This window comes from Eurytemora carolleeae, unplaced genomic scaffold (genome assembly GCF_000591075.1).
Source record: "Eurytemora carolleeae unplaced genomic scaffold, Eaff_2.0 scaffold938, whole genome shotgun sequence".
NCBI lineage: Eukaryota > Metazoa > Arthropoda > Copepoda > Calanoida > Temoridae > Eurytemora > Eurytemora carolleeae.
Genome location: NW_019402169.1, coordinates 86,352 through 98,731, shown reverse-complemented (window position 1 = coordinate 98,731; position 12,380 = coordinate 86,352). Strand labels below are relative to the sequence as shown.

Genomic DNA, 12,380 nt, shown 5'->3' with positions numbered 1-12,380 from the left:
GACTATCTATCTAACTATCTAATGGTCTCTAAGATTGATTAATCCATTTTCAGCAAATAAAGGAAATTTAAACAAAAGCTTATAACAAAGAAACCAGAAGAGATTGTAGAATACTGGAGACATAAATACTGGAGACATTAATACTGGAGACTTGAATACTGGAGACATTAATACTGGAGACTTGAATACTGGAGACATAGATACTGGAAACATTAATACTGGAGACATAGATACTGGAGACATGAATACTGGAGACATAAATACTGGAGACATGAATACTGGAGACTTGAATACTGGAGACATGAATACTGGAGACATGAATACTGGAGACTTGAATACTGGAGACATAAATACTGGAGACATTAATACTGGAGACTTGAATACTGGAGACATAAATACTGGAGACATAAATACTGGAGACATAGATACTGGAGACATGAATACTGGAGACATAAATACTGGAGATAGAAATACTGGAGACATGAATACTGGAGACAAGAATACTGGAAACATGAATACTGGGGCCATAAAAACTGGAGTTAGGAATAATTGTGACATAAATACTGGAGACATGAATAATGGAGACATAAATACTGGAGACATAAATACTGGAGACATGAATACTTGTGACATAAATATTGGAGACATGAATACTGTAGACACGAATACTGGAGACATGAATAATGGAGGCATAAATACTGTAGACATAAATACTGGAGACATGAATACTGGAGACATGAATAATGGAGACATGAATACTGGAGACATGAATACTGGAGACATGAATACTGGAGACATGAATACTGGAGACATGAATACTGGAGACATGAATACTGGAGACATGAATACCGGAGACATGATTACTGGAGATATTCCTTGGGATAAAATCTATTAGGTCTTAAAAAAACCGTGGAAAAAATTATCAATTGTTTGCTTATAAACTTCTAAGTTTTCTCAGCTTAGAAGTGAGTTTAAAAAAGATAAAAATGCTTGTTCAGCGTGTGGGAAAAAATATATTTTTATATTAGTATTTCTGTGTTGTTATATTCAATTCAACTAACGCTTATGTATAGAAAGCTTTGTATTTCTACACTTATACAACACTTAAACTGTAGTAAACAAACATACAGTGATATATAGATGGATAGATAGATAGATTACTGATTGTATTGGTATAAACATCTATTCTATACATAAGTGGGTTTGATACAAAGAATACAGTATGTCCAGAAACACTATAAAAATTTCGCAGATTTTTCTGATTTTATTGGCGGATTTTTTTCAAATTTTCTCCGAACATATATTCCTGATATTTTATAATCTTTGTCTCAGAGCTGAATGGTGGATATCGGGATTAAGGCTTAATCCACTCTTTTTTTTAATCTCGAGATTAAATATTGCTTGTTCTCCACACATTTTTAATCTCCAGATTAATTAACCGATCAGGATTAAGGATATCCCATTCAAAAGTTCCCATCTCTGGTTTAATAAATCAATATTGAACTCATTATTACAAAAGTTAATATACATCGATAAGAATACGACAAAACCAGTTTAAATTTTATAATGTTGATGGCTAAATAAAAGAATGTATAGTTTAAAAGATACATGGATAGATAAAAAGATAGAAAGTTAGATATGACTGAAGAATGTCCTAGTTGAGATAGAGATAGAGTTAGATAGGTAGATAAATGTGTTGATTAAAAACTAGATTAAAAAATGAATAGATAAGTGGTTGGATTAGATATAGATTACAATTTGGTTTCTCAACATTTCTATTCATAGTTTTTTTTTATGGTCACAATTCCTTCTTGTTATAATTAATAAAAGGTTTGAACTTGAGATTTTTAAAGATTTATTTCTCTGTTGAAAATATGTGTCATTGTTTTAGTTTAATGGACTATCCACGTATTTTCAAGTGACCCCTCATTTAAATAGTTAAATATCCTATTCACTCCCTTGAAATCTTGATGGAGAGAATCTTGTTTTTCTATCTGAAAATGGATGCTTTTCAAGTCAGAAAAACGACGATATCTTCTAATGGTTCTTCAGATAAAATTGAAGGAAAGTAAGAGGATTTATTAAGTACTTTCGTCCAGGATTATGTTGAAACTGTGAAACTTGGCACTGCTCCGGACGCGCCTGGTAATGAATTCAAGATGTGCTAAAATGGCGTTGTTTTACACAGGAACTGACGGGTCCTGGAGTCAGCTGATCGATGAGAATTCTTCAACTTGGAATTATTCTTGTTTGTCAACCTACAGGGGAGAAGGAAGGGGTTAGATCCCCCTCCCCCCCCCCAGAAGACCACATGGGATGCTGTTAGGGTTAAATGAACGCGTATGTAAGTTGTAAGAGGTCATACAGGGTGTCCCACGAAACATGACAATAGCAAGACGACTTGAAAGTCGTCCTTGATATTTGAATTTATTTGAGACGTTTAGTCTTCTATCTACTTTAACATGTATTATTCTTGAAACAATTATCAAATAATTCTCCTAGCCCTGGAATTTCCAAAAAGTGGTCTCCGTTTTTTGTGCTTTCAATATTACCAGAGATATAAGGAGTTTGGTTCAGATTTCAATTTTGTTAAATAACAGCAAAATTGTCGAAATCTGAACGAAATTCTTCATATCTCGGGCAATATTGAAAGCACAAAAAAGGCAGACCACATTTTGGAAATGGCAGGACTAGGGAAATTTTGTGATTATTATCTCTAGAAATTTACTTCTAAAATTAGGTTGACAAATAAACGCAGCAAATTATATCAAAAATCAAGACGACATTCAAGTCGTCTAGCATACTGTCATGTTTCGTGGGACACCCTGTATGTAAAAAACACGAACTAAAAGTCACGTGCCAGCAAAATAAAACTTTCCAACCTATTTGACTCAGTGGTGTTTAAATGTTTTCAATAGTGACAAATATAGTGACAACATTTTTTTGAGCTTTTATTCAAATTAGTTTTATATAGATATTTAAGATAATAATGGAAAGGGGATAAAAAAATAAATTAAATTAAGAAAGATCAAATATAAAGTAAAAAAGAAAAAAATAAGTCTAAGAAACGATTGGAAATAGTAAAAGGGGATGGGGAATGAAAGGAGAATAAGAGGAAATTAACCCCCCCCCCCCCTATATATACTATCTACCTCCTGGAGAGTAAACCAAGAGGAAGGATTCATCTAATGTAAATTAGTTTGTGCAGAATAATTATTGGACAAATAATTATCTTTAATTATCTTCAGTCCTGGTCGGGGAAATATTATTCCAGGGCAAAATTATCATTTAAATGAATGAATTAAATTTTAGAGAATTCAGGAACCCCTGGGTCATTCAGAGCAGGGATGTTGTTTGGTAAAAGTCAATGGGAAGAATTCTATTCCTTTTGTTGATTAGGTTTATTTTGAAAAGAATTTGAAAAATTTGTAAATATTCAAAACATGTTTTAACCCTCTTCTTCTATCTTCAGCTAATATCTCTTTCAATACAAATAGTCTATCTACCTAGTACCTACCTACCTATCTACCTACCTACCTACCTACCTACCTACCTACCTACCTACCTACCTATCTACCTGCATACCTACCTACCTATCTACCTATCTACCTACCTACCTACCTACCTATCTACCTACCTACCTACCTACCTACTTATATACCTACACCTACCTACCTACATTCATGCCTACCTACCTACCTACCTACCTACCTACCTATCTACCTATCTACTTACATACCTACCTACCTACCTACCTATCTATCTACCTACCTACCTACCTACCTACTTACATACCTACCTATCTATCTACCTACCTACCTACCTACCTACCATATCTACCTACCTACCTACTTACATACCTACCTATCTACCTACCTACCTACATACCTATCAACCTATCTACCTACCTACCTACTTAGATACCTACTAATTTACCTACCTATCTACCTACGTACCTAACTACCTACCTACCTCTACCTACCTACCTACCTTTTTATTTCTACCTACCTACCTATCCTATAAACCTACTCGAACTCCTCTATATCTGTCTGTAAGATCCGCTGTGTGTCTTTGGAACCGCAGAACTAATGAGCCGAACCGCATACAGATCAGCTCGTATCGATCCCAACCCTATACCCTGCATTAGAAAGGGTAAAAAGGGACCAAAATATATTACTACTTGGCCAATAATATAATCATTTTATTTATACATAATAAAGATTATCCTCTATGATTTTAAACAATAAATTAAATAATCCATAATAGATACCCTTTGAAAAAAAATTTCCCTTCTCCTTACAATCAATAAATCTGAGTATATGATACATATAAGCACTCAGAAAAATTAAGAAATCAGAATATGTCTATAAGAATGAATAAATCAAGGCATGTCATGGAAAAAAAGATAAGGAAGGTAAACTTACAGCGGGTCAGAGAAAAAATAAGAAAAAAATCCTATATACAAGCAGGTCACGTAGAGGAAAAATAAGAAGAAAGCCTATATACAAGCGTGTCACGTAGAGAAAAAATAAGAAGAAAGCCTATATACAAGCGTGTCGCGTAGAGAAAAAATAAGAATTGAATTGTAGAATGTCAAAAAATTATAAGGAAAGGTTGAATCAGAGCGTGTCAGGTTGAAACAAGAAAAAAGGTTGAATCGGAGCATGAAAAGAAGAATGTCAGAGAATGTCGTGGAGAAATGATAATGTAAGAGCATGTCAGGGAGAAAGGAAAATATCAGAGAATTTCGGGGAGAAAGGAAAATATCAGAGAATTTCGGGGAGAAAGGAAAATATCAGAGAATGTTGTGAAGAAAAAATAATGTCAGAGAATGTCGCGTAAAGAGAAAGTAGAATGTCAGAGAATGTCGGGAGACAGGAAAATATCAAAGAATGTTGTGAAGAAAATTGAATGTCAGAGAATGTCGGGGAGACAGGAAAGNAGGAGGAGAAGGAGGAGAAGGAGGAGAAGGAGGAGAAGGAGAAGAAGGAGAAGAAGGAGGAGAAGGAGGAGAAAGAGGAGAAGGAGGAGAAGGAGAAGAAGGAGAAGAAGGAGGAGAAGGAGGAGAAGGAAGAGAAGGAGGAGAAGAAGGAGAAGGGAAAAAAGTGGGAAAAGGAAGAAAAGAAAGGTTAGGAAATGAAATAAAGTACAAAGTACGAGAAGCAGAATGAAAGGAATGGAATATAAAGAAAGATCCAGAAACTATCTTAACAAAAGATGTTTGTATGAATATTGAAAAGGCATCAATACCACCTAGCCCCCCCATCCCCATAAACTAGTATACGATTGACCTCTGTAACTGAAACGAAAACATAACATTTTATGCCAAACACAAACAACAAAACATACAAATATTACAAACATACAATTTAAATAAATTCAGTTGTTGTTCTGCTTTTGATTGACAGGTTTGCAGGGGTGTTTATTAACATAAACAGGGGTGTTTAGAACACAATCATGGGTAACAGGGGTGTGTATTAACATAAACAGGGGTGCTTATTAGCACAATAAGAGGTGTTTATTTTCATAAACAGGGGTGTTTAGAACACAATCAGGGTTGTTTACTGTTTATTAAGATAAACACTGGTGTTTATTAACAGATACAGGGGTGTTCATTTTCATAAACAGGGACGTTTAAAACATAAACAGGAGTGTTTATTTTCATTAACAGGGGTGTTTATTTTCGTAAACAGGGGTGTTTATTTTCGTAAACAGGGGTGTTTATTAACATAAACAGGGGTGTTTATTAACATAAACAGGGGTGTTTATTTTCATAAACAGGGGTGTTTATTAACGTTTACAGGGGTGTTTATTAACATACACAGGGGCCGGGTGAATATGAACGTAAATAGGGAGGGGGGTTAGTATATAGTGACTAGGATGGTTTAATAAACTGCATGATGGAGGGGGGAAATCATAAATTGCCTAAGTTATGTTATATTCTTGTTTCAAGACATTTATAATCACATTTTAGTCAACTTTTGACAGACGGCGTTAATTCAGACAGTTGACAGATGACAGCGAGCTGTGACTGGGGACTCCATGCTGACATCTGGAGAGGGGGGGGGCAGGGAGCAGCTGTTGCCTTTCTTATCATAATTAAATAATTGCCCATGTAGTGACTTTAATATGTTTTAACCTGTTAATTGTTAAAATAAATTGATCTAAAAACATTAAATGGGTTTGATATTTTTGCAAATAAAAAAAATTAATACATCCATGTTTGATTCTAAATAATTAAAACGTACAAAAAGAATTAAAATGATAATAAAAACAAAAAGAGAAAAATTGATAGAAAAAAATCAATTGCTACATAGATAGACAGATAAAGATGTAAAGACAGATAGATAGACAGAAAGGTAGAGTAGATAGATAGATAGATAGATATATATATATATATATAGATAGATAGATAGATAGATAAATAGAAAGATAGATAGGTAGATGGACAGATAGATAGAAATGTAAAGAAGTAAAGACAGATAGATAGATAGAAAGGTAGAGTAGATAGATAGATAGATAGATAGATAGATAGATAGATAGATAGATAGATAGATAAATAGAAAGATAGATAGGTAGATGGACAGATAGATAGAAAGATAGATAGAAAGATAGAAAGAAAGATACATTGAAAGATACATAGGTAGATATTTAGATAGATAGAGAGATAGATATAGATATATAGATATATATAGATATATAGATATATAGATATATAAATAGATAGACTGATACATAGAAATATAGAAATATAGATAGATGTGACCCTACTGCATGAATTGACAATATGTCCTATATTCCAACCTCTCCGTATACCCCATCTTTAAATTCAATTCAAAATCAATTGATTATTTCTCAAATTCAAACATTGAATTCTGTGTAAATAGCTCCATTTTCTTCTTTAATATAAACCAGAAATCCTACTCAGAGGTTCCCTCTATATCACTTCAGAAGAGGAAGATACATTTCATGCGTACTTACTGGTACGACATTGTGACCTCGTAGCTCCCCTAGTTATGATTTTGGAAAAATCTATTTTTTTGTTCTGTTGCGTATAAGAAATATAAAATAAAAGATTTTTATTTTATTCTTTTGTGCAATTCACTTTATTTCATTCTGGCATGTACAGTGCTAATCTGAAAAAAAGCCGAATTTCTTAACAATTCAGATAAGATCTGAAAGTCGTCTTTGACCTTTTTAATGAAACTATGATCACAAGATAGCCCATAAAAAGTTCAAGGTATCAAGAATTTCTGTAGATTTCAAATTTATTAAATAAAAAATAAAAATAGTCTAATTCATGATTCCAGTAATTATGAGATAACAAAAAAGAAAACCAAATTTTCATAATCTACAAGCGCATATGAACTTAGGCATATATATGTAATATGGATCCCCATTGTATACCTATCTATGTAATATGGATCCCCATTGTATACCTATCTATGTAATATGGATCCCCATTGTATACCTATCTATGTAATATGGTTCCCCCTGTATACCTATCTATGTAATATGGTTCCCCCTGTATACCTATCTATGTAATATGGTTCCCCCTGTATACCTATCTATGTAATATGGTTCCCCCTGTATACCTATCTATGTAATATGGTTCCCCCTGTATACCTATCTATGTAATATGGTTCCCCCTGTATACCTATCTATGTAATATGGTTCCCCCTGTATACCTATCTATGTAATATGGTTCCCCCTGTATACCTATCTATGTAATATGGTTCCCCCTGTATACCTATCTATGTAATATGGTTCCCCCTGTATACCTATCTATGTAATATGGTTCCCCCTGTATACCTATCTATGTAATATGGTTCCCCCTGTATACCTATCTATGTAATATGGTTCCCCCTGTATACCTATCTATGTAATATGGTTCCCCCTGTATACCTATCTATGTAATATGGTTCCCCCTGTATACCTATCTATGTAATATGGTTCCCCCTGTATACCTATCTATGTAATATGGTTCCCCCTGTATACCTATCTATGTAATATGGTTCCCCCTGTATACCTATCTATGTAATATGGTTCCCCCTGTATACCTATCTATGTAATATGGTTCCCCCTGTATACCTATCTATGTAATATGGTTCCCCCTNCATGGTTATAAAGTACCACATGGTTATAAAGTACCGCATGGTTATAAAGTACCGCATGGTTATAAAGTACCACATGGTTATAAAGTACCGCATGGTTATAAAGTACCGCATGGTTATGAAGTACCACATATTTATAAAGTACCACATGGTTATAAAGTACCGCATGGTTATAAAGTACTGCAAGGTACTAAATCTTTAGTTTATTTAAAGAATCTATGTAAGAAAGTCAACGGAAAAAAGTTTCTGGAAAAAAAAACTGGAACTAAAATGTACTAATTTTCTGAAGTCCAGTCACTGGAAATAAAGTCCTGAGTTTTAAATTCCTGGGACTTTTTTCCAAAAAATAGTTTATTCTCAGGAAATAAGATCACAGGAATTAAAGTCCTGAAGAAAATTTATCCGAAGAAAAAAAACAAGAAAAAAGTCCCAAGTCTTGTGAAAATGAGGAATTAAAGTCCTAGAAAATAAAGACCCAAAATGGTAGGATTTTATTTCCGGAGATTTTATTTTAAGGACTTTTTTCCACAGGACTTTTTTAGAGCCAAAGTTTAAGACTTTAATGTCGAAATTTTTTTTTTCAGAGAACTTTTTTGGCGGTTACCTTTGTGTACCAGCCTGACTTTTAAGCAGCTAGCGGAAGTAGTGTACACTGTGCAGTACACATATAGCCTGTAGACGGAAAAACGAGACAGTACACCAAATGAATCATCCATCTTCTAGAGAGATATCTGTGAGGATTATAAAGTGCATGGGTCAAAAAGTACTGCAGGGTTATAAAGTGCTGCATGGCCACCAAATACTTCCAAAACGGCTGTGATGACACAATGGTACAGTTTTATCCGTCACCCAATAACTCCTTCCAATAACTTCTTTTATATTGAAGCTTAAAAAAGTGTGTTGTAGTTCTACATACTACAAGGTCCAGAACTATAAACAAAAAGTATGAGTGATGTTAGTAAGGTAAACAGAATTTTTTGATTTGAGTAAAATCCGCAAAAATTTTATTTTTGTTTTTTATCGAAGAGAAAATTCTAAAAGAATTGATAGTTAAAATAGAATATAAAAAGCCAAGTATCCTGAAAACGAAAACGAGCAGAATCTCAAAATATTTCAAGAGTCATTGCTATCCAGAGATATGTAAATTTTGACGCGCTGAAACTAAAATGTCGTAAAATCTTACAACGTTTGAGAGCTGAGAGAGCAGCGCTAACGGTTTATGTAAAAAGACCTAAATGGCTTCAAAAAGTGAATTATGGGAACATTTTTTCCCANTATCTATCTATCTATCTATCTATCTATCTATCTATCCACCTTTTCATCTATCTATCTATCTATCTATCTATCTACCTACCTATTTATCTATCTATCTATCTATCTGTCTATCTAATGTTCTATTATCTATCATTCTATCTATCTGTTTAGGTCGTCCATCTATCTATTCATCTATCATCTATCTTTCTATCTATCTATCTATCTATCTATATTTCTATATTTGTATGTCTATTTTTCGATCTATCTATCTATTAACGATTATTCATATCTATCTAGTTTTGCATTTTCTATGGCATTTTTTGTTTTAATCTATCTGATTGTATAGTTTTCTTTCTAGATATATATATATCAAACTCATGTATATTTTCACATCTTTTTTCTATATCCTATCTATCTATTGAATCATCTTCCATAAAATCATTTTTTGAAATTATCGAAAAATATGTCTCAATTTTAAGCTAATTGATATTATTTTTAACCATTAATTATTTTTATTTATCTTACAAGTGCTCAGTCACATAGACTGAAAAATGAAGTAGTTTGGTAATAGAAATACTATTATTAAAGTTGAAATATCATGATTAAAATAAATATCTATCGTTCTAACTATTTATATATATGTCTATCAATTAATATATAAATTTATGTATCTATTATTTAAGCTGTAAATCTATCTACCTATCTATCTACCTATCTATCTATCTATCTATCTACCTACCTATCTATCTATCTATCTATTTATCTACCTATCTATCTAACTATCTACCTATCTATCTATCTGTCAGTTTCTATCTATCTATCTATCTATCTATCTATCTATCTATCTATCTATCTATCTATCTATCTATCTATCTATCTATCTATCTATCTATCTATCTATCTATGTATCTACCTATCTATCTATCTATCTATCTATCTATTTATCTGTCTATCTATCTATCAACCTACGACTGAAATAAAATAGTTATTTCCCTTGCACAAACTAAAAGCCCCCAAAAAACTCAAGTTTTTGTTGATGAAGAGGGTTTGTAAAAAACCTCCATTAGGATGCACAGGATCATTATGGAACGGGGCTGAAAAATGCGACGAATTTGAAATAAGAAAATTATTGCTTTTCTGACCTAGACGACCCCCTTCTACAGTTGAACTGATGATTTAAAATAGACACAGTTTTTGTAAGGTTTAAACTTAGGACTAAAACCTAGGGCAAAATATCACTCGAAAATAAAGATGATAAATTAGCATGTTAAAATCCTGATGGCTGTTGAGTGCATTTAAAAATTTTCCTATTTTATTATAGAAATATATTTTCAAAGTTGTTTTGTAAATTCCAAAACTAGAAAAGTCCGTTAAAATCGACTTATTTTATTTTATTTGTTCCTACTTCATCAAATTATTATTGTTCAGACACAACTTTCAAATCGATTTTTTTTCATTCCAAAAATGGTATTTTCTCCAAAGAAAAGAAAGTAACTGAAAAGAAATGTATATGTAATTTCAAGTGACTCTTCATTAACTTTCTATCTGAGCAAATGTGATGTGATGGAGTTATTCTTGTTTTCTAATCTTAAAAACAGTTCTAGCAATTTTTCTTCATAATATCTGTGTGGTGGAAAAGTCGCCCTAAATTCCACCTCTGCAGGTGAGTTCCCTCTGGATGGCGGCTTATATTTATTGATTTACAAAAAAAACAAGTTATTTAAGACCTATAGGTCTTTGTTTATAATTTAGAAAGAAATATATTTTGTTGAACTTTGTCTTGTTTTTAGCCGATGCTAAATTTGGTGACCCCGACGTGATTACAGAATAATTCCGTTTAGTTTTTTTCTGAATGTGTTACTTTTTTTTTCGCCGTAACCTCTCTCTCTGTTATCATCAGAGATCACACCTACCTTAGGTAGGATTAAAAACGGTTTGATTGGCTTTCGCAGGTCTGTTTTGTTTTTGTTTTTCGCTATAAATCCACAAGAGTGCACTTTTGTAGAGTGACAAAATTTAAAATAACCATTTTAAGCAAGAAAAATATGGATATGTTTTTTTCGTTCTTGGGCAAACAAAGGTTCACAGTGCACCTTTATGAATCAAACATCCGACTCGATAAATAACGAATACTGTCCCTTTAAAATTTTGTTTGTGATCATTCAGTCCCTTTAAAATTACGTTTATGATCATTTGGTCCCTTTAAAATTACGTTTATGATCATTCGGTCCCTTTAAAATTACGTTTATGATCATACAGTCCCTTTAAAATTACGTTCATGATCATGCAGTCCCTTTAAAATTACGTTTACGATCATACAGTCCCTTTAAAATTACGTTCATGATAATGCAGTCCCTTTAAAATTACGTTCATGATCATACAGTCCCTTAAAAATTATGTTTATGATCATACAGTCCCTGTAAAATTACGTTTATGAATATATAGTCCCTTAAAAACTACGTTTACGATCATACAGTTCCTTTAAAATTACGTTTATGATCATACAGTCCCTTTAAAAAATTACGTTTATGATCATATAGTCCCTTTAAAATTACGTTTATGATCTCTTTAAAAAGGATGATATTTGATAAAGAGAATAAATAAGGCTGAAGTCTAGAAGTATAATTGCATGTGTCTGATCTAGAAATTAAACTGGTCTACTTTACTTTACGAGGGTAGGAAGGCTAGCCACAAAAATTTCTCGTCTGAGCCACATTCCCTCTACCGAGCCATCTCGAAATCCTTGTACTTTCAATATTATTTGTTAAAGTGAAACTATTTAAATTTAATTTTTGTACATTTCAAAAAAGTGTTAATTGAGTTATAGAAGTACAGTATAAAAGTTCAATTGAGTTTGACATCATTCTCATGGATTCGAAGATTTCAACATAATGTAATCAATCAATACTTTAGTCTAACATCTAACCATATTTTATGCCCTAGCGTGCACAGATTTTCTAAAAATAGTTTTATCTTCAAAGATTTGACACTAAAAAAATAATAGTGTAATGA

The 12,380-nt window shown here is 32.6% G+C and overlaps 1 protein-coding gene across 1 annotated transcript; it reads left to right on the top strand.

Moving 5' to 3' along the window:
- The first annotated feature begins 241 nt into the window (after positions 1–241).
- LOC111718066 (uncharacterized PPE family protein PPE21-like) lies at positions 242–895 on the top strand. The gene has a single exon (XM_023493554.1). It carries the CDS (start codon positions 242–244, stop codon positions 893–895), a length of 654 nt encoding a protein of 217 aa, XP_023349322.1.
- Positions 896–12,380: the final 11,485 nt, after the last annotated feature.